The sequence below is a fragment of the Ischnura elegans genome, chromosome X (assembly GCF_921293095.1).
Source record: "Ischnura elegans chromosome X, ioIscEleg1.1, whole genome shotgun sequence".
In the NCBI taxonomy this organism is placed as follows: Eukaryota; Metazoa; Arthropoda; class Insecta; order Odonata; family Coenagrionidae; genus Ischnura; species Ischnura elegans.
Genome location: NC_060259.1, coordinates 114,914,695 through 114,939,283, shown reverse-complemented (window position 1 = coordinate 114,939,283; position 24,589 = coordinate 114,914,695). Strand labels below are relative to the sequence as shown.

At 37.6% G+C, this 24,589-nt stretch overlaps 1 protein-coding gene across 11 annotated transcripts in view; it reads right to left on the bottom strand.

The window, feature by feature from the left end:
• The window catches only part of LOC124171709 (rho GTPase-activating protein 190), a 647,547-nt gene that overhangs the window by 478,221 nt on the left and 144,737 nt on the right, over positions 1–24,589 (bottom strand). For 10 of the 11 annotated variants that reach the window (XM_046550979.1, XM_046550973.1, XM_046550982.1 and 7 more), the window contains exons 7-8: positions 8,646–8,657; positions 7,761–7,947 (exon numbers count right to left, since the gene is read on the bottom strand). In XM_046550979.1, the coding sequence (XP_046406935.1) occupies positions 7,761–7,947; positions 8,646–8,657 (199 nt within the window). The remainder of the gene's footprint in view (positions 1–7,760; positions 7,948–8,645; positions 8,658–24,589) is intronic. The other variant, XM_046550975.1, reaches the window with a different exon arrangement.

Below are 24,589 nucleotides of genomic sequence, written 5' to 3'. Positions count from 1 at the left end.
GGAGAACGTTAAGAAGTAGAAGTTAAAGCTGGTTATATTTTATTGTGCCGTTCATAAAATTATCCTGCAGATCAGATTCATGCATAGTGTGTGGTGTATTTTGTGTTATATTTTGATCAACTATAGTTAGAAATTATTTTATTAGTGTTAAGAAACTGTGGCAGTTTCGCCTTCCCAAATATTTTCATGACACTGCTTCCTTCATTTTTGCAATCTAATTTACTCTTCTAGGAATTCACAATTAAAATAGTATATGAAATGATAATATGGATAGCAATCAGCGTTACCAATGCTCTTCGCAGATGAGGCAGTATTTATTCGATTATTCAAAGTGATTTATTACATCCATTGATTGAGTCTTTTCGATCTTGATTCCTTTTGAGTCTTTTCGATCATGATTCCTTTTGAGTCTTTTCAATCATGACTCCTTTGAGTCTTTTCGATCATAGTTGTTGAATCTTGATTTGAGTCTTTTCGATCATAGTGATTGAATCAATTTATTGAATCACTTATGTGACTCGAGTCAAAATGATTGAATCACTAAAATGATCGACTTTGCCCATCACTAGTGGGCACTGCAATAGAAGGTGAGGAGCTCGGGGTGGGGAAAATCGGGGCTTCTCATTGGCTGCAGTTTAGTTAGTCAGACATTCCTGGGTCGCGGTCCGTTTCACGCTTCAAGCGCCTCAGGTCGGTCCGTTTCACGCTTTGGAGGGCTCTGAAGCACAGGAGGTGGGGCCCGGGAGCGAGCATAAATTATCAACTTTGATAGCTCCAAACGCCCCAACTAGTGATGAGCGATATATCGCTAACTGTGATTGAGTCACCGTTACTGAAAAGTAGCAGTCACTGTCGGTGATTCAATATTCGAAATCACTGTGATCGGTGATTCTATCACTGGATTCGGTGAAGATAGCTCTGGCTGCTACCAAGTGATATGCGATATATCGCAACCTGTGATTGAAGAGAAGTAGCCGATCACTGCCGGTGACTAAATCACCAAATACTCTAAATCACTGCGACTGTGAATACGGTGAAGTTAGCTTCGGCAGCTACCATGATGCTACCAATAGTAAAATAAGGATGTCTTATTCATCTTGTATGATAAATAAGACATTCTGTGCGAAATATACAGCTAAAGCTTTGAATTATGATGGTTTGATTACAAATATGTATAAAAAATGATTGCCCCTTATCAATTCAAATTTACTTAATTATTGTAATATAAACTCGGAATTAGAACTATTCCCTCAAACAAAAAAATATTTTGCCTAATTTTACAATTTTCTATAAGTTTATTTGTTCCTATTGAGGAGAGCTCATTCCTTGGAATTGGACAAAGTAGCAGGAATAGCAGCGCCACTAATCACCGATGACTTTAAAGAGTGATTCACCTCGGTGATCGCAATCACAGTTAAGAATCACCGTTACTGATGAGTAGCAGTCACAGGTAACGAAGTGATCCGAAAATCACAGTTCCGCTCATCACTAGCCCCAGCATTTACGTGAAGTGTTTGGAGCGAATGCGATATATCGTTTGCAATCATTCGAGAAATTGCGCCAATTTCCCATGATATTATCACGGTTACTATGCACTGGTGAGATAAATAAATAAAGCAGTGGAATAGAAGACATTACCATCGTAGCTGAGAAAGGTTTTGGTTAATAATTGAAAGTAATGGAGAGAAAAATAATATTAAATGTGCATGCCCGATCGGTTAAAGGAAGCCGCCATGCCGTGAAGGGCCATCCAAATCTGCAGAAAGTAAGTGAATACAAACGATGAATTATTTCAAGAGATGTTAATGACTTTAGCGTTATAGTTATTTATGATGTTTCTATTTAATAGTGTGTTTACTGTGACGATACTTTAGTTTATTGAATTAATTAGCTTAGAAGTCCCTAAAGTAACATTATTTCTTGTGGTAATCTCTATCAATTCATTTTTCCCAAGCAATGCCAAAGAAGAGGCGAGTCGATGTAATAATTGAGGAGTTCATTAAAAAAATCAACCAGGAAAAGGAAAATAACAAGCGGGAACGCGAAATAGAGAGAGAAGAAAGAAAAAAGGCGATGGAGGAGAGGGAAAAAATTAGGTGAAGAGAAGCGTCAAAGGCCCGAGGAGAAAATGGAATTGTAAAGAACAGTGATAGATTTGATGAAGAAACTCATTTTTTTAAATCAGTGACATTTTTTGATTGGGTTTTCATAATATTTTTAACGTAATTGATATGAAATAAGTAAGAAGAGTTTCAATGCATTTTTATAATAAGTTCTTGTAATTTGTTATTGTTTTATAATTTCAATGTATTTAATTTTTTAGATATATAAATGTAATTAGTCCTGAGGTAATTCATAATCATGATTATCTGCCTTTTATTCACCCCTCTCATCCTAATTATGTTTTCATTTAATTTAATCGGTACTCTTTCCACATCAATTGGAGCTACATCGGGCGCTTCGCCTCCACTTTTTTCACAATTATTATGGAGCGCACAACAAGCCAAGATGAATACCGTTATCTGTTCCACATATAATTAATTTAAATTTGTCTCTTACTTTTTTATCATTAATTACTTTTCGAGCCATCGAAAACTTAGCATTGAAGAGTTTCTGATGCAAAGTCATCCCGCAGTGTAGTTCATCTTTTCGTTTCGCATCAAGACCCGTAAAATCACTGAATCTCTGAATAGTACCATCAAATGCTCATTCATTCCATTAGCAGAGTCTGCAATGATGTGGGTATCATTGGGAAGGGATTCCTATCTTGATGGCTCAAATGTAAGAGAGCCGTGATTTTTTTAACACCCGCTCGTCATGAACGGTAGCTGCATTGCTCGCCACACAATTGATTTATTATTTTAAATAAGATCAGGCTTATCAATGACAATACTTGAAATTACTTGAGAACGTTAGTGCACTGTAATTCCCCACCAAATTTTCTACGTAAGATAGAATCCGTGGCTTCAATGCCAGATTTCCCCTCGCCTCCATCATTTTAATGGCATAAATTACTAATAAATACACCTCATCGACGTTTCCCAATTCCTCCTCACTCTCACTTGTACTAGCGTCATCACTCGTATCTGATTCGCCATCAAGATTATTTGTTAGCAATTGGAAAAAAAACATTCCATTTCCGTGCGATTGAAGGTAAGATCGAGATGTCTGATTGATAACATGTTTATAAACAAACTCTTTCATTCAACAACTCCCCAGCAACCCAAGTCGAAATGCCCGCCGTTCTGAAATGCCGGTCCGTTTCACCGTCTTGCTTGAAGCGCTTCAAAGCGAAGGAATGAAACGGACCGGCCTTTAGAGCGGTGTCGCTTCAAATCGCTTGAAGCGTGAAACGGACCGCGACCCTGGTAAATGGCCACATTTTATTATTCATCACCTCACTAGAATTGAGAAATACGTTTGGATAAATCACAGTCGAAGAAAGAGATGTGGAATGAATTCAAGAATGTCAATGGCTAATAATAATAAATTAAATCATGAATTCGGAGGTTTACCACCCTTAAACCATTCGAGACGGCGGGGTTTTCGTCTTAGCACAACTGCTGCACTGAGCCCCAAGAGACTCTTCTTTCTCGTGGTACGGAGTATTTTTGGAGGGCATTCGTTAAGAAGGGTCTCGCTAAACTTTTTCGACCCCTCCACGCTAAGACTTTGCATTATCTCGGACTCTGAGTGTAGTTGTGCTCCCTCCTTTCCGTGTTTACGACCATACCTGTGGCATTAGTTTGCGGTCAACTTATATATTGCTTATGTGTATTTACCAAATGGATAATTGTTGCCGGCACGTAAATTACAGACTTTGAATTGAATTCCTCATTTTTTCTGAGCATTGTCAAATTTTAATCGAAGTTCTAAGGCCAATATTAACGCATTTAATGCAGCAACAATTTCCATGTTGATTTTTATACATAACACGAGATATAAGTTAATATTTATCGTAGAATATCATTTAAAAATTGTAAACGCTGCTCAAAAGACAAATAATTCGATTCTTAGTTTATTTTTCTTGAGAAATGAACAAATATTTATTTCAAAACCTGACTGGATAAACCATTGTATGACCGCTGTCCCTTACCGCTAAGAGGGATTATAAAAGAGGAGGGGTCGGGTACCTGCTCCCGGATTCCGAGGGTTAATCCTAAACCCCGCAGGGTTGGGTCCCGAGACAAAGACGATGTAAACCCACGACCGTCCTAAAAGGGGGAGAGCTAGAAAACGTAAATATACGGCTTTTGTTTTCCTGGCTAGGAAAATGTCACACGTAAATATACGGCCATCGTCTCCCGGGTCAGGAAACGTCCACACGTATATATACATGTATAGTAGGGAAAAGGTTAAGAAGATAATAGAGAACGAATTGCGGGTTGCGTCACGGCAAGCAATTGAGCGTACCAACCAGGAAAGCCCAATTTTTTCAAACGTACTAACCAAATGCTTTTTCCTGTTATTTTGTTCGGATGGTACAGGGACCGAGAGAAATCGCCGTACTAAGGAGGAACGTACTAACCAAGTTCCACTGCATAAATTTTGGTTATCACCCCCAATTACAGCTCCATCCCTAAAGCAGTAGATCTGTAGCTACACGTAGCATTTATTTAATGCACTCCACTGCCAAAATACAGCACCACTCAGAGAAGACAAGCAGAGGACCCTCGGTGCCCTTAGCTGAGGAGTAGCATCCCCAAATCAGTCGGACCCTTACAGCTTGCATGCGACAATGACCAGAATCCGCAGCCTTTGTGGAGTTTATTTAGTTTTTCACATTCTACACTGGCTGTAGCTTAACTCAAATCCTCATGATATCCAGCTCGCTCTACCATAAAGGCGCGAAAGGCGACTTTCGTCAACCCATTGAAATGCAAAGCAGGTGGCAGCATTTCTAAAAGTCGAATCAAGAATACTCCATTGCAGGGGGTGTCTCCAAAATACGGCCCACGGAGGGCTTTCGTCCGGCCCGTGCACTCGTTTCAAGTAGCGAGCGATTCTCGCTCGTTTATCTCTGTGAGATGCCGCTAGGAGCATTGCAGTGCTGTACTGCACGTCAAAGTCGCCTTCAACTGTTCGTAAATACGAAATATGCCACCGGATTCTTCAGTAGACGTTGGTTTCAAATACTTCAGTCATCGGAAAATTTGCTATCCGGCCTGCGGAGCAATTGGGAACTTGGAATGTGGCCCTCGTGGCCTAGTAAATTGGAGACCCCTGCTCTATTGTAATACAGCAGAATCCTGAATTAACGTTTTTCAAAGGGGACAAAATTGAAAACACTAAATTAAGACCAGCAATTTTCTTCAGGTTTTAGGGTCTGTAATGATTGGAATGGCTTTCTATTAATAAATGATATATTTTTAAGTCACTCAAAGGTACCGCACAGTGGCCTAGCCAGGATTTCATTTTTAAGGGGGTCCAAAACCAGGGGAGGAGGGTGTGGGGTAAAATTTTTGAAAAATAGGGTAGAAAATAGAGGTTTTTAAACTAACTAATTTTAACACTTTTCATAATGGAAAAAAAACTTATATTTTTCTATGAAAACTTTTGTAAATATATGATTTTTCTACATCTTCTTTTCTTTAATGATAAACCAAAGTAATTGTGTTTTTATATTTTGGGGAAAATTCCAGACCCCACCCCCTTGCTAGGCCACTGGTGCAACATGCGGCAAAAAATTCATTGATTAAATCTTCTCTTCCCACTAAGAAGGCTGAATAACACTTTTAAGGAAAGAGCTGAAAAAACTGGGAAATAAAATATAGCAATGAGTGGATTATACAATGAGGAAATTATAATATGCAATTACTTAAAAGCATTCCCACACGGAATATTAATATGGACTTGGTTCCATTTTTACACATCTTTCAGTAGTCTCTATGAATTTAAAAAAACTTATTCCAATAAAGTGACACGTAGCTGACTATAGCAAGTCTAAAATAACATGAATATGTATAATTCCCCAAAAAATCCTTGTCATTGCATCATTATAGACAAGTGAAATAAAGAGACAATAGAAGATCCATAATCTGTAATTCTTAACTACAGAATATGTATTTGACGGAAGCTTTTCTGGAATTTTGACAACTTAATGTATTGTCACCTCGACAAAATATGGGCCAAATGAACCATTGGCCCATATTTCAATTATTTTTTATTTAAATATGGGCATATTTATTATTTAAATATGGGCCAAAAAAGCCTCCTCAGTGCACATTTTGGATTCTAAGGTCATCCAAAATAGGAGAATCTTAATCTCAAGTATGCATAAAAGTCGATGGTGATTCAATTCGACAGTAACACCAGATTTGTTGTCATATATTCGCAGCCTCATGCAGGTCGAATGGAGCTGGGAAAGTTGTTTATGCATTGATCACCTTGACTCTGACTCACCTTGTTTCTCACCAGTTAGTAATAAAACATGGTTATACCTTGATTAACAATTGGCTGCACTCTGCGCAGTGAAAAGGTTTAATCTTCAACAGAACTAGAGTTAACCTGAAAAATTATCACTGCCTCTGGAGGGTAGCAATTTTGTCAAAGTTACAATTTCGAAGTCAACCACTAAGGAATTCCTGCTGCATTTTTGTATTTTTCCGAGCTCATCAATTTTACCGTGATTATGTAGCGATTTTTTTCCAGCATGAGCAATTTGTTTTGAGTCATGGACTATGATACACTCGTCAAAACTCTGATTTCCATTCTCTTTTGACATGAATTAGTAGCAGATCCTTGAATCGACATCGATGATAGCCATTCACATGTCGTCGAATGGGCTCCAGGATATCATATTAAGATGTAATATGATGCTCTTCTGGAGAGAATGAATGCTCTCACCCACCATCATGTCAGGGGACACACTTCCTTGTTTTACGGTTCACCCATAAAAAATGACCTTGGAATGGATTGTAGAAAGTGGCAACACAGCGAATGTCATTATCTCTGGATGCCTAGTGGCCACGACTTGAACCTCCTATAATAATGTATTCTCCATGGTTCTTTATACATTCTCATTAATCAGAGCTCTACAAAAGTGCACAACTAAGTGTTCTAAAAATAATGCGCAAGTGTTATCCTAAAGAGTATACTCTTCCTCAATGCCAACTCTTGATTTTACACACTTTGATTTTACTCAATGCCATGGACGCCGACTTACAAAAAATATTGGGGGGGCCCCAACAACGGATCTTGCCCTGGGAAATTTTATAAGTAGTGAGTTTTAAGTTTTTTAAGCATTTCAGAAAAGTCATATGATCAACATTAGAACCCTGATAACTCGAATCTCGATATCTGGACACTCCGGGGAAGATCGACAAGCCTCAAGGAATTTTCCTCACACCCATAAGGACTTTTTGAGGGGGCTTGGGCCCCCTCAGGCCCCATGGAGTGCAGGCACCACTGCTCCATGCCCATATTTTGGTGACTCCACTCCTGCACACCCATTCCCATTCTCCTTTTCCCATCCTTTCCTTCATAACACATTCTTTTCAAAAGGAATGTGTGCTGAAGATAGGGGAAAAGCATGGCATTAAAGCCAAAAACATTGCATAGAAAAATAACCTGAATGTATAACAGCCTGTCTCTTTCAATTATCTATTTAGGCTTCCCTCTCCATCGGAAATGATATTCAAAACTCTAATGTGAACTAAAACTGAAATTGAAACCTGACAGCTTATGATTATTTAAATACAAAAAATACATCAAAACACTATTTCGTGGCAATATTGATCCATCCTAAATGCAGGCAATACCTGGAAATTATGCTTAGCCTTCTCTATGATTTCTTTTTGATGTTGCTCATATATTTGAAGACAGTCTTGTTCTGACAAAGCCTCAAAGCATTCACGCCCCATGAACAAGACCTTGACTTCAGAAAGCAGCTTGCCAGGAGTCACATATCCCGTCTCCTCCAACAGCTGCTTGAAGTGCTTTTTCCACCTGAAGGAATAAAGTCCCAAATTAGCATCTTCTATAAAGAGGAAATTGTCACTCAAATGCATATAATAAATTGGTATTGATACATATGACTAGGGCACAAATACCTGGATATCAAAACATGAATGCACAAAAAATATACAATGTACTCATATACATAAAGCAGAATATACCTAGGGACGTTTAAATTAAAAATATATATTCATAAGGGCAGCAGTTATTACTACTTACTTCTACTTCTAGATATCACGTGAACATTAAGGAAAGGATTGAAAGTACATATACCTGAAGCATATTGTTAATACTAAACCAGGTAAAATCTTGCATACCTCAGGGAAACAAGGAGAAAATAAAACTCAAAGAGACAAACAACAACAAATTATGCAATGAAATTAAGCAACCATTAACCACTAACCACACAACATAATATATGTACAGTGAAGAATATTCCAGCCTTAGAGCATTTGACTCAACAAGAGAGTTCTGGCATGAACGATGTGAAAAAGACTTATTTAACATCAATATATGTATAGATTACACCAACATAAAAGAATATGAATCAAATGAACAGAAAAATTTTCACAGAGGGAATACACCACCTTTTAAGTCTATATACAACAAAAAGCTCATACTTTCATGCAAATATCACAAAAACATAAACGTGCTTGAGCCGATACAAAAAAGAATTCCATCATACATACCTCCTAGGAAGCCTGCAGCAAAAAAAATTTTAAAATGATTATTTGCCATTAAACATCGAATTTCACCTTTAACATTTAAAACAGCCTATGCACCATTGCAATCCAATTTGTTCTTCCAATCACAGTTTCTTGACTTATAATAAAATCATACCTAAATATATTATTATTACCATCTCAAAACTTTCATATGAATGGAATTACAGAAGCCTAGTGAATTGGCATAAGAGATATAACTAGGAGCTGTCTAGTCCATGGCAACTACACCAGCTATCAATATAAACAGCATTCCAATGCTACCTGCAAATGTTTTAGAGATGAATTTTCAACTGCCTGTTATATTTTTGTTTTAGAGTAGTTCATTTTCTCTTAAATTCACCAATACAAGATTTAACTCATAGAAGGTCTGCATATTTCTAAGCTAATACCAGTAAAAATCCATTACTTTTGAATACATCTGATGAAATAGGCAATCATGACTGGCCAACAAAGCCACTGATTGATCACATTAATGACAGCAAAATTGAAGTAATGGCATGAAGCATAAGAGACGATTTCTTCCACGATGTATTCAAAACACCCAATAACGAGAGAAATTCCCGAAAGTTACGCACTTTGAACCAAAGAATTAACCTCAAACATGTTTCATAATGTCAACAAGCAAATAATATCTATCATGCAACCTGCCATCATTCATATCCCTTTAGACAAAACAGAACTTAGTGACAAGATCAAAGTAAATAAAATGAACTTTCATAGAACACACTTAAAATATCATTTCATAATAGATGTGAAACCCTCTAGCACTCATAGCAAACAGGTCTTCACCCAAGACAAGGACATGATTCAAAATTAAATTAACCCAATAAGTGCACTTACTTTAAATTGATAGGTATTTTGAAATATGATCGTTTACTAGAGCACATGTATATAAGAATATCTAGTATGCTGCTTTGTATACATTACTATTAAACCACATGGCAGAGAATAGAGCTAATGACCATCATTCTTTTACGGATTTTAGTAACCTACACCCTCAGCTGAAGCATGGAATTTAATAAATGAAAAATGTCCCTGCATAGCCCTTTGCAAACAAGACTTTTTCATCACCATGCTTGATGATCTCCAACTAAAAAGTTGATTCAGTGGTCCAAGGGGGAAACTTATGCCTTAAGTTGCAGGTCCTGATACCGCTACTTGCCTTTTACCACTAATACAAATGGTCGAATAGTTCTCAATGCTTCTCGAAAAATTCTTTTGGTATTTTATGTGATCAATCACTCCATCATCAGAGTTTCAGAAAGGAATATTTATCAATAAGTTGAAATAACTTCTTGGAGTTAGGCACTCAAAAACCTTTCATACCACCCAAAATAAACTGCATTTTCTGTCCTAACCAACAATTACAAAATATTTTATGCATCAAAGTTTCATTTCCGAGAGTTAAAATACATGTCACATTAAGTATTTATTGAAACAAGGAATGAAATAAGAGTGTGTATAACTCATTTTAGCTTAAAATTGATTTCATAAACTAACGGCATTAGCCTCCCCCATCCTGTTGCTCGAGTGACTTCGCACCTACACTCATGCATCGTGAAAATAATACATTTTACCATAATTTATAAAGACAAGAAATTATACCAAGTTTGGGATAAATTACTAACTCTATTGCCACTCAAAAATATCAGGTGGGTAGGTTTTAGAGCAGGGATGTGATCCGGTACGAAACTTTACGTTTAGTGCCTGGTCCCGAAAAGGCACGAAACGATTTTGTTCCTTTTCGGACCGGGCACTATACGATCCGATTCATTTCGGACCTGGCTGGCACGAAACTTTTCACCTTTGAAAGTTTAGGATCCCATACACTTTATTTTCCGTGCCGGGTGGAACGAAATTATCTGAAAAAGTGGTTAAAGTGCCTGGCCGTGCGTATGTGCCGCACAGGGTTTAAGAAAGCCATTGAAAAACGCAAATGAACATAACTTCATTGGTGTTTCGGATAGACCAATGAAATTTGACAAAAGGGTACATCTTGGTATTCTCCATACAACAATGTTAAAATGACTACTGTTGGTGGACTCACTTTCAATATATATTGAATATACGTTTTCTTGAATTATATCGAATGCTAATAACTACTTGGAATACTTATCACAGGGGAAAGTTGTGCCGGCATAACATGAAGAATGACCAGCAAATGGAATATAAACCAATGGAACTGCGTATTTCAGAGTACCGGTGTCAGTATAATCGAAAGTTCGATTCGATTATTTTACTAAATACGTAAATTGGCATTTCTTGATAAGTTTTTCTGTTAGACCAATGAAATTTGGTGAATTGGTACATCTTGGTATTACTCATAATGCACTGTGTACCGTAAACCGGGACAACTTTGCCAAGTGGGACAACTTTGCCAGGTTTTGAAAAATATTATGTTTGGTGCTCTACTAAGTTCCCTAATTATCCGAGAGAGGGCCTATGTTTTCATCACACAGACAAGATATTGAGTGATAGCCTTTCCACACACTTGTAGTCTTACAAGTTGTTTGCAGGTCTTTATTAGTGTTTTGTTTTTGTCGGGCCAAACTGAATATTTCGGTAGTCTATTTAAGTGTCTCGCCCTTCCCATTTACTCAAACGTAAGTAAAAACAACTGGTATCGTTCAATAGAGCATATAATTTACTTCCAGAATCGCTTTAAATGGTAAAATATTTGTTGTATTTAGGTTTAATAATTAAACTTGGCAATGTTGCACCAGGAAGCTTGGTGGAAATGGGACAACTTTGCCAACCGACAATATTGTTATTTCTCCACTTCTAGTACACTTTTTCCTAAGGGTACGTTTTTAATATTCGTTTTATAGGCCTTTTAAATGCCGAAGAGGCCGAAGGTATCGAAATTATGATGACACTATGGTGCAACTTGCTGTCTCTGCAGTGATTAATAATGAATTGAGCAGTGGAAAAGCAGCCCAAAAGTATAATATTCCACATAGGACAATTGAAAGTAAGGTCAAATGTCGCCATTCAAAGAATCCAGGGTGCCATACGGCATTGAGAAAGGAAAAGGAAGAAGAGATACTCGAACATGTGCTTGCTTGTGCTGACTGGGGAATGCCTTATAATGCCATTGATTGACGATTGATTCGTTTTGCGTTCTTACGCCATCGTCCAATCATTTATGTAAAACCCTTTGATTTTTCAGTCTTCGCTCCTTGTAAAAAATAAATGGAGAGCCATACTGACAGACCATAAATTGTGGAACTTTGATAGTTATAAAACTATCGAAAAGAGAGTACTTCCAACACTCTGGCAAAAATTCGCAGTGCTTTGAATGAAGAAAGTAAAATGAACTCAAACATCATATCAGGGTTGGAGAAATTTGGCATCGTGCCACTCAATCCCGAAGAAGCTTAGTCTTGAATTCCGGATGCATGGAAAACTGATCGTAATGACACTCCTACAAGAGTAAGTGATTCATTTTTGATTTGTCTTCAAGCCTGTCGCCACAATCCAAACAAAAGTTCGCCATAGAGAAGAAGACGGAAAATTAATGTGGCCCCAGGAGAAACCATGGACAAATCACACCTGGTCACTTCCAAGCACCTCCACACAAAATCATGTTGGAGGGACTTGTAAAAAGAAGAAAAATTAGGAGAATGACACTAGCATTCCACGTTCAATGTTTTGAGTAACTTGGTGTGCCATTCTATATTAAAGAGTTTTCTAAATAGAAATTATTTTTTTGTTGTTTTCTTGAGGTTTCCGCTGGATATAACTCCGTTGGCAAAGTTGCCCCTGATCGAGAGAATATTTGCCAACTATATTTTCAATTTTTTAACGCATAAATTTTTATTTAAGTTGTCATTTTTTCACAAATTTTGAAAGTAGAGACCAAGAGTAATGGTTTAAAATGGTTTTAAAACATTTCTGTACTTGAACTAACAATAATGCTGTTGAAAAAGAAAAACAAGTGGCAAAGTTGTACCGGCTTACGGTAAATATGTTTAGTATGTAGTCAGCCATTCGACATATATCGAATCTGCATTTTCTTAAAATATATTGAATTGCTATTACAATTAGGATTTACCATCCACAGCCGTAGTTAAGGGGTAACTATATAGTGGATGACCTTAGAATGATATTCGGTTCAATAGCATTGCGCATTTCGCTGTACAGGTGTCAGTATAATCGAAAGTTCGATTCAATTATTATGGCAAATACGAATACTGGTATATCTTGATAAGTATTTCCGTTAGACTAATGAAATTCAGTAAATGGGTACATCTTGGTATTCCTCATAATGCGCAATGGCAGTATGCCTTGAGCGTAGTCTCACATTCGATATATATCGAATCATCATTTTCTTTAAATATATCGAATTGCTATAACATATAGGATTTAATCTCCAAGGACATAGTATATCAGGAATTATGTAGTGGATAGCCATACACTGAAAGTCAAATCAAGAGCATTGCGGATTTTACAGTACAGGTGTCAGTACAATTTACAGTTCGATTCGATTAATACATCAAATACGCAAATTGCCATTTCTTGATAAGTATTTCCTTTGGAGCAATGAAATTTGGTGAATGGGTACATAATGGTATTCCTCTTAATGCCCAATAGAAATATGCTTTTCATATAGGCTCAAATCTACTTATTCGTATAATATATCTAGCTCCAGCTTGCTAACTCATTTGAGTGGCAAATGACCTTTCCTTTTCTTTCCCTCCATTCCGTCTTTCCTAGAATTTTTGTAGATAAATGTTATTCCTCTCCAGCCCCTCTTCGCCTTTGAGTGAGTGAGATGTAAGATCCGAAACTATATTGCACTATATGGCCCGAAACTATGGTGCCTTTTCGGATCGGCAGTTTTTTCCGTAAAGTGCCATTTCGGATTTGAGGAGGTTTCGTGCCATCCCATTTCGTGCAATTTCGGTTTAGTGCCTTACAGTGGCAGCGGTCCGAAACAATTGAAATTTGGTGCTTTAAAGTGCTTTTTCGTAGCGGATCACATCCCTGATTTAGAGAAGTATACTCATTGCTTAAGTCATGTGCACCATTAGAGAAAGATAGAGAAAAAGAGATGGAGGGAAACCAAGTATGGGCATTGGCTTGCTCTTAAAAGGAAGGACTTGAGACGAATATCCTACGAAGAGGAGCTACACCTCAATTGCCCTCCCCACAGCACCCATGCCTCAGAAGAATCTTAGCAGCACAAGGCATTTGAATCTGGGCTGCTATTCTGGATGGAATAGCATCATGATATTTGCCGATATTGCAACCAAAGTTGCAATAATATAGCGTATTGCAACCAATATGAAATACGGTATTCAGAACGGTTGCAATTCGTGTTTTTACTACACCGGAAGACGTAATTCTCAAAATAGCTATAGTGCCGTTGCAATTCACGATTCTGAGCGGCAAATTGCAACCGGTAGGGCTGCAATAATATTAAGCGGTCTCCCAGGCCGAGCTAATCAGTATTGAAACCCAGAAAACGTGCGCATGGCGATGTTGAATTGTTTTTCTGAGGTTTAAGTAACCTAATCAAGTATTTAAAAATGGAATAATAGCAAAAAAGAAAATGATATCTACTTTATTTTAATTAAATAATCGTGGCATAAGTGTTGAATATTTAACTAGTTAAGCGAATTGAGAGAAATAAAAATTCGAACTTAATATGTGGAGCACAAGCTTGCTTCATCGACAGTACGAAAACAATAACAATAAATGCAAAGAATTACTACGAATAGCCCAAATTTTCCATAATTCATTCATATTTACAATTAATAATTTTATTTCAACACATGACGTGCGACAAAAACATCCTCAATGTGGGCTATATGAAAAATTTCAAGCTTGTGTTAAGACACTAACTCGCCAAATGATAGTCATAGCTTCCAATGAAAACCATATATTACCATAATAATACCATATATTCTGATCAGCCGTTCATTTTCTCAATTGGACAGTATACACAAATACATGCTACGAGTCGAAATTATTTTCCCCACTATTCAGTACCTTCTACAATTAAAACTTAACATTTATGAAATTATAACATGGGCAGCGAGAACAGAATAGAGAGAACACCACTGTGTGAGCATCATCACCTCCCTCTGCTTTTTCCACATCTGCAGCTGAAATATCGATACTATTCCATCATAATACATGAAAGCACAGCTGTGACGTTGCCACCTACTTCATTTCCTAAACAGAGAATGGATACTGAAATTAGGGAGTCATATAATATAAAGCTAGCAGTAGAAACGAAAGCTTCTAGTTCATACAGTAAAGCGATATCGTCGCGAGCAATACTATAAAAGTTGATACATATTTATTTTAATATGCAACAAACAAACAGACTTCGAAGCCTAGCATAATTACGAAGAAAATCAAACATATTTAGCTTTCAAAGATTATTTCACATAGTATATATCTCATGATAAAGGACGGATCGGATATAGGTAATTGATCCAATATTTATGCCCGATAAATCACCCTTATAACTATGAAATTATGACCTAACCCACCTGTCTGAAGCCATTGTGAAATTATCACAACCACAACAAACAGCTGATTTCCTAAATGAGATTTTCAAAGCATATTCTATACATCCAAGGTTTTAATATAATTTTTAAATGTAAATAAAGCAATTATTTGTAATTGCAAGTCAATGTTCCGTAAAATACAGAAAAATGTATAAAACATCTCCTCATTGGTTGCGAAAACTGTTCAGAAAGTTATTCATACGGGAAAAGGAGGAGCTTCGAAATAGCTTGCGCAAGAAATAGCCAGATGCTATTCAGAACAAAATTATTACACCCCTTTATTCAGAATACGGGTCGTTGCAATAATGACCCGCGGAATAGCATCAGCTATTTATTGCAACGCTTATCCGGAATAGCAGCCCTGGACCTATGGGATGGCAAGCTTACACTCACACCACCAAACCAACAAAGTTTCTGATGGCCTGGTGGGTGGTATAATATGCAACCTTACATTGATTTTGTGCTCTAAGCCCCTGGAAACTCATTTGTTATAAAATGCAATTTGATTAAGGAATTTTAGAAAACTTGTTGATGACAGATATCAGGTAACCACAAAGATTACACTGACACATGACTCAAAGTTAACACAGTCACTTCTTGATGAGGGAGTAGAGCAGCAACATAACTGTGATTGGCTTCATATACTTGTCAATCTTGTGTCAGTCTTAATAATGTCTTATAGTGTCAGTCTTCACTCTTCCACAAAGGAACTTGCCCTAAGAGTTACCTCTAGTGAGGGGACATGGCAAGAGTGATGTTCGGGATCTAAATGCCATTCTGAAATTACAAAGGAAATATAGAAAAAGTGTCATGGATTTCTTTCCAATAGGCCCAGATTTGAGAGAGAAATGCAAGTAAATATTTGATGCCGTTTCGATCAGGTTTTATTTCGGTTCAATGAATTTAAATTTTCATTTTTGAGGAGTAATTGCATATCAATTGATTATATGTAAATTAAATTTGCAAGGTAAATTTTTCAATTGAATTTGAGAAATCTCCGCACTTTTAGTAATCCTCCACTGAGTAATGCCCCTTTTTTGATGCATATTTCATAATTTTTCTTTAAACATTGATTTTTTTTTTAAAAAGGTCATCCACATAGCACACGCTATAAATAAAAAAGTCAGGTAAATGTATTGATTGGCCGCTGAGAGTACCCACTCCTACCAAGTCCTCCACAGCTGACCGTAGCTAATCCCTCAATGACGCACCGAGGCCTAACCGAGTACAAAAGATAGACAATGAACACTTCAGGAACACCTTGAGTAGTATTGAATGAAATAAAATAACTTTGTTTTATTGCACACTTTATTTCAAATAGCACGACCCGGGTTTCAACATCTAGTGTTATCATCTAGTGTTACAATTAGATGGGTGGCATGCTCTTAAATAGGTAATCGTGGGTGGAAGGGGGGGGGGGAACTGAAAAAGGGGAAGGGGGTGGGAAGGAGCATTGATGACTGGTAAAGCTGTTTTTTGAAGAACGGAGTGGGGGGGCCTTGGGCTGGCTTGCATGGGATAAACGACAAAGAAAAAAGATAAAGGGGGGAGGGGTTCTCAAAAGGTTTAAAAAGACATGAGGGAATCAAGGTTGAGGGTCGTAGGGGGATGGTAGTGTGACATTAAGTAATGGTGACTGGGAGGGGAACACATGGCCATTACAAAGTTTAGTGGGGCAATTCACAATCTCAAACTGTTCTAGAAAGTCCATTTTTCTCCCCTTGTCAATACAATTTAAAATCCTGGGTTCATAATTACACCAATGGTTTTCGTCACATTAATGTTTTGCTATTCCAGAGGATTTGTCGTTATTTAAAAAACGATTTAAACATGGAGGTAATTAGAAAGTCTAATACATTCATATGATGCAGGGCATAAATTTGTTACAAAAGAAATTACAGAAAAAATAAGACATGCCGATATTGTCACTTTGAATACAGCGAAACAATGTCAGCACAGCTGGAAGGTGCCTATGTAAGAGAAGTTTGAACAGACAGATATTTCTGATTTTCAGTATCTCTGGATAACACAGTATGGCCACTCTCCTAATGCTTGATCAGAGATGCCATCAATCATAAAAAGTATCCCTGTAAACCATAATGTTGAAAACTGTTAGCATATTTGATCGCCAATTGGTCCGTAGCATGTTACCATAGGGTAGTTTCATTCATCAAAGAAAACGGAAGGCATTGATTGCGATTCGTTACCCACCATTAGTGTATTCATAATATAAAAACTATTTGGTTTTAGAAATCCCAGTTTAGACGAATGGAAATGGTCAATTTTAACCGCATTTGAAAACGGCCACATTGGTGCCCATGCGATGCCACTCCATGTGACGTCACAGGGACCTAGATTATATACGAGTAGATAGTAGTTTTACATAGTCTGAGATTACCAATGCATGCATGAGGCACAGAGCTCAGGGAAACATCTCTTAATAATCACCTATTAAAACTGCCTATGCCCGAAAAGTTTCCTTCATTTGATAAGGTATTAATAATCCTTATGTAAGCCAAGCGCTACCAGGTAGCAGGGTACTCTCCTACCTGCTAGCAGCCTGCATCGCAGCGGCGCACATATCCTCGCTCCAAGGTCACCACACATGGCGGTAGCGGGAACCAGAATGACATCGCATGGGCTTTTCCGAGCATTCATACTCAGCCTACATATCACTTTCGCGCGCTTGAAAATTTTCCCTTTTTATTTAATCGTGAAAAATAGATATTGTCATTTAAAAATCTAAAAGCGATAAATGCATACTCCGGGAGTAATAATCTTTTGATTTAGGCAATAAAAAAATAATAGGAAACCACCCTACTGCTAAATAGATAAATTTTTCTTTCAACTCCCATTTCATGCAATTCGATCTCTAAGAGAAATTAAACCCATTGTTAATACCCTTTTTTTAATAGCTTTTCCTCAAATACTTTTACCTCTTTTCAGGATCCCTAAACATTACAATTTGAATTTGAAAAGAATTTTCCTTCGGGAAGCCACAAACCAAAGTACCTATGGGCTGTGTGGCAATGTTTTTACCACTTCCCCCTGCATATAACAATTAGAATACAAATACCAGTTATTTTCTACAGGTAACCGATGCATCACCATACCCACAGGCTGGGTGGCTATCGAATCACCTTTATAATGGCCAATATTCTGGATATAAATATTGAGTATTTAGTTACAGTAGACTCTCATTAATACGAACAAGCTTATTACAAAGTTCTCGTCATTATGAAGTAAGTCGTTGATCCCGACAAAGAGGCCTATCCAATCTATAGTAAAAGAAATGTTATTGCGTAATATTCTTAATTACAAAATTAAAAAAGTCCCAGTCCCAGCCGTTACAAAATGAACTTTATAACGAAGTTCCAAGAATACCCAGTGGCATTTAAGTGGATATACACTACGCTACATTATAATTGTTGAGCTATGTTTAAGTTCTCCTCTTATACTGAGCCCAAGGACATCAATAATGGTTCTTTCTTCAGTATGAAATACTTCAGTAGGCACGCAACATCATATAAAAAGCCTCATTCCTGTGGAATCATGGTTACCCACTCATTATTGCTCATATATTGGACGTACTGTTAGTCCTCTTCCTACATTCGATTTACAAACTTTCGAAAAATTCAAGAGTGCCCAAAATTTCACACTTGGCGCCTTTCAATTTGGCCAATGCGACACAGTGTGGTGTAGAGGAGCTCACACTTTGAGCATAATCTGAACAAAGTGTCATTAAATCTGGTGTGAAGTCGGGAACTGCTCAGCGTTTCGCCCATTCTACCTTCCCATGGACAGCGCTTTTTTTCAGCTCGCAAGCCTAGCTAGAGTAGTTCATCACAACCGTGAGTTAAGGCACATTTGTGATGCAGCTTTGCATTCTCCAGGATAACCTCACTCCTACGTGCCGTGCAAAAAGAATCAACGTACGAGCAAGGTCTCAAGGAACACATCTTGTTCCTATATTGAGGACTTACTGTATTCGCGAAGATATCAACCCTCGAATTTGTCATGCCCCATTCTTCTTTTGAGAAAATGAACGGAATGTGCTAACATTTATATATTTGCATGTAATTTAATCACTCATATTATACACTTGACTCAGAAGCTATTTTGTAGTGCAACTATAAGTCAAGGAAATTGAAGAGACAAGACAGGGTTCCCACTCTAACTAAATTATAAAATTCACGGTTTCTTCCAGGTTTTCACGGTTTAAATATCGTCAAATTCACGGTCTGTTGAAAAGCCATCTTTGATATAAATACTGATCACGTAACAATCACAGGCGGCAGGTTAACTAAAAGATAAAAAAAAAACATGGCAGTCGTGGTACTGCCGTTGGAAGTGAAAACTTTTTATTTTAAAACTTTGGGATGCTGATTGATGTTAAAAAATGTACAAGAAGCTAATGCTACTAACTGGATTAGGAATATAAACTTGGAAAAGCCAAGTTACTAGCTGAAATTCAAGAAAATTTTTTTTATAACTATTGCTATGAACAAAATCGACTAACTATTGTCAACACTAAACGTAGCGATCCTTTCTGCTTCAAAATATATTTTCATACATGAGGAAAGAGCAAATTCAAAACTCTTTCTCTCCTTATTTCCCTCTCCTTTGTTAACATCGAGGCAGTGACGATTTTGAGGCGAGAGTCACGCGAGTTCAGTTTCTTACCAATCTTAAAAAAAGCGCCTAATAATAAGTTTTCACTTTTACCCATCCACAAAATTGTATACAAAGAATATACGATTACACATATATTTAGTAACGGTGATGGTGACGGTGTCGCGAGTCCAATGTCTTTTACCCATCTAGAAAAGTGCTCAACGCAATAAGAAGTTTTCACTTCAAAAAAATACGACAGACGCTGTGAATGCAAACAAAGCACTGAAAGTGTTACCTCTAATAACGTTACTTCATCATCATCATTGGTCAACAATCCTAGGATTGGTTTGACGTAGCTCTCCACTCAGTTCTCCTATCAGCTAACCTTTTCACACCTACATATTTCTTCTCTTTCACATCTCTCTTTACTTGCTCCATATATTTTGCTCGAGGTCTTCCTTTTCCATTCTTGCCTTCCACTTGTCCCTCGACGATTGTCTTCATCAGGCCATCATGTCTCAAGATGTGGCCTATAAGGTTGTTCCGTCTTCTTATTAAGGTTTTCATCAGGCTTCTCTTCTCTCCTACCCTTCTTAGGACTTCCTCGTTACTAACTCGGTCGATCCATTTGATCTTCAACATTCTTCTGTAGCACCACATTTCAAAGGCCTCTATCCTTGCTTTCTCCACTGCGGTCATTGTCCATGCCTCACTTCCGTATAGGAGCATACTCCAGATGTAGGTTCTTATAAATTGTTTCTTTACTTCTACATTTAAGTTTCCCGCTGTAAACAGGTCTCTCTTTTGGTGGAATGCTCTCTTCGCCTGGGCTATTCTGCTGATAATTTCTTTCTTACTTCTCCCGTCCCTAGTTACCTTGCTTCCCAAATAACTGAATTCATCAACCTCTATCAGTTTTTGCTTCCCTATTTTAATGTTAGTCTTGACTTCTTCTCTTCTGCTGCATACTAATATGTTGGTTTTCTTCGTGCTTATTTTCAGGTGATATTTACTCATTACCCTACCCATATTAACCAGAATGTTTTTCAAATCCTTCTCTGTTTCCACTATAACGGCTATGTCATCGGCAAATCTTAGCATGCTAATTTTTTCTCCATGGATATTCACTCCCAATGCCTTTTCTTTGATTTCATTAATGGCTTTCTCAATGTAAACAGTGAAAATTACGGGTGACAATGTACAGCCTTGTCAAATTCCTTACCTAATTCTTGCTTCTTCACAGCTGGGCCCTGATTTTATCACCGCTATTTGGTTTGGTATAAACTGTGAATGATTCTTCTGTCATTGTAAAGAACCACAATTTCCTTCAGGATACCAAGCATTTTGCTCCAATCCACATTGTCAAATGCCTCCTCTAAGTCCACGAACGCTACGAACGTCGGCTTGTTCTTTTCCATTCTCTTCTCTAAGAGCAGTCTAAGGGCTAATATTGCTTCCCTTGTGCCTTTGTTTTTTCTGAATCCAAATTGGTCCTCATCCAAAAACTCTTTTGCTCTTCGTTCTATTCTTCTATAGATGATCCTTGTCAGTATCTTCGAAGCATGTGTAGTTAGGCTCATGGTCCTAAAATCTTCGCACTTCTCCACTCTTTCCTTCTTAGGAATAGGGATTATAATGTTCCTCTCAAAGTACTTTGGTATCTCACCTGTGGAATACATTTCACTTATGATTTTGTATAGCTGGTTCAACGTCTTCTCTCCTGCATTTTTAATTAGCTCTGCAGGAATATCATCAATGCCAGACGCTTTATTTATCGTAAGGTCTCTTACAGCCGCATCAAATTCTGATCTTAAAATTGGGGGTCCCATGTCATCGGCATCCACTTCCCTCTCGATTTCGATAGCATTCGTTCTTAGGCTAATTCCTTTGTACAAATCTTCCAGATATTCCTTCCATCTCTTCCCTTTGTCTTCGTTTTCAATCATTAGTTCTCCGTTTTTGTCCCTAAGGGTATTACATCTTACACCCCTTTCCTTTAAGTGGTTCCTCACTATATCCTATAGGTGGCCTCTAATTTTCCATATTTAAGATTGCTTCGTACGTCTTCACAAATATTTTTCATCCACGTTCCTCTAGCCTTCCGCGCTATACAACATATTTCGTTCCTTATTACCTTGTAACAATTCTGTCCTTCCTCTGTTTTTGCAGCCTTGTATTTTCTTCTTTCGTCAATGAGATCTAATACTTCCTGCGTGATCCATGGTTTTTTCACAGCGACTCTTCTTTTACCAAGAACTTCCTCCACTACTGCCTGCAGACCACTTCTAATGGTTTTCCAACTCTCTTCCATTGGTTTGTTGGTCGTATCTTCCCCTATTCTTTTTTCTACAGCTTCTTTAAAAGCCAGTTGATGCTGAACCTCCTTCAATTTTTCAACCTGCCATATGTTTTTCACGGCTTTCTTCAATTTTTTAAATTTAAGGTGGCATTTCATCATAACTAAGTTATGGTCACTATCGATATCTGCCCCTGGATAACTTTTGCAGTCCTTCACCTGGTTCCTGAATCTTTGTTTCACTAGAATGCAGTCGATTTGGAATCTTCTAACGTCTCCTGGGATCTTCCACGTGTATCTTCTTCGCAGGGGATTTTTGAATACAGTGTTGGCAACCACTAGCCTGTGCTCAGTGAGGAATTAATGTAGCCTTTCTCCTCTTTCATTTCGGTTACCTAACCCATATTTCCCAGTTATTATTCCGTCTTGACCTTCGCCGACGACGGCGTTCCAGATGACGTCACTTACCGTTGGCAAAATTCAGGGCAAGCTCAAGTTGAATGTTGAAATGTTGTGAATGGGAAAATGGAGGGTGGCAGGGAAGTGAAGAAGTGTCTGATTTTTCGACAAAGTTAATGAACACTTTGGCGACCCGTCTTCCAATCACAGGCTAAAGGCTGTGTGTTGTCATGCACACAGACAAATAATTGAAATTCTAATTCAAATGACCAGATAAATGCGTAGACAGTGTCTGCATGTGACTCGGCCTTCAAACATGATCGAATTATCTTTTTTTTCTTTTGATCTGTCCATTGTAGTTCTACAATCAAATTTGAGGGATTTTTAAGCTTCCTTGACGAAATTCACGGCTATATCCAGGTTTTTTCACGGTAGGCGAAATTCACGGCTTATTCACGGTTTTAAGGGTTTCACGGTTGAGTGGGAACTCTGCAAGAAATTTTGACAAACCATGTTTTTTTCCACCATTCCTAAAAGAAACGATCATGTGAACTTCGATCATTACAAACCTCCAATTTTTCAGTCCTGTGAACTTCTAAATAACGAGAGTCTACAGTAACAATCAATGAAGATTAGATCAATTTGGTTACAAAAATCATTTTATGTCTTTGATATGAGTCTTTGCTATCTTTACCTGAGATACAATATACTTAAAAATGTTTTTATAAGCAGGAGCATGAAATTTGTGATTTTTGCATCATTAACCCCAATGTTAATTTAACACTTTTCATGATCCCTAATTATCTGTAATTACAATACAAAAAATAATTAACTTAACAGAAAGATGTATGCAATGCTTTCAGGTCATATAAGCTGAAAAAACTAATATCATCAAGTTTTTACTTTCGAGCATTATTCTTTCTGAAAATTAATGGGTTTTTACTCATAACCATACATTCCTATTGTATAGCCCTTTCTAGCTAATAAAAGTGAATCCTCAAGCCAAATTATACATTTATGCATCCCTAGCTAATAGGGTGGTTTCCTATTATTTTTTTATTGCCTAAATCGAAAGATTATTACTCCTGGAGTAAGTATTTCACGCTTTTAGATTTTTAAATGACGATATCTATTTTTCGCGATTAAATGAAAAGTGAAAAATTTCAATCGCGCGGAAACGCGACACGTAGGTAGGAATGATGGGAAAAAGTCTGTGCGACGCATTTCTGGTTCCCCCTCCTGCCTTGTGAGGTGACCTTGATCGAGGCTCTGAGCGCTGATAGGACGCAGGATGCTAACGGGTAGCTGAGTACCTTGTTGGCTGGTAGCGCTTGGCTTAAAAAAGGTTTATTAATACCTTATCAAACGAAGAAAACTTTCCGAGCTTAGCCAGTTTTAATAGGTGATTATTAAGACATGTTTCCCTGAGCTCTGTGCCTCATGCATGCATTGGTAACCTCAGACGATGTATAACTCCTATCCCCTCGTGTAGAAACTATGTCCCTGTGACGTCACGTGGAGTGGAATCGCATGGGTGCCAATCTGGCCTTTTTCAAATGAGGATAAAATTTGACCCTTGCCATTCGTCTAAACCGGTATTTCAAAAACCAAATAATTTGTGTATTATGAATACACTAATTAATGGTGGTTAACGAATCGCAATCAATGTCTTTCGTTTTCTTTGATGAAGGAAACTACCCTATTGCTCTTGCTCCTGCACTGATTTAAATCCATCCCGTCAACCTCTCCTTACTGCTTACTGCCAGTTAATACCATGTATTTAAATTGATCCAAAACCACAAACAATACACATCACCAACATAAAATCTCAATTTTTTGCAGGTGGGAAACCTACTGCTCACCATAGTGGGTAGTTTAAGACACTTTTTCAAGACAGCCGACTGATTCTTGAAGCATCAACAAGGGAGTTCCAAAAGTAACTGCACTTTAAAGATGCAGGGTCACACTACTACCAGTGCAACCTCCAACCACCCAAGATATTTTCAAAAAACATAGCGAGGATGTATCTGCAAAAACTAAGTATCACTCTTTAAATTGCATGTTGTGAAAAAAACTGA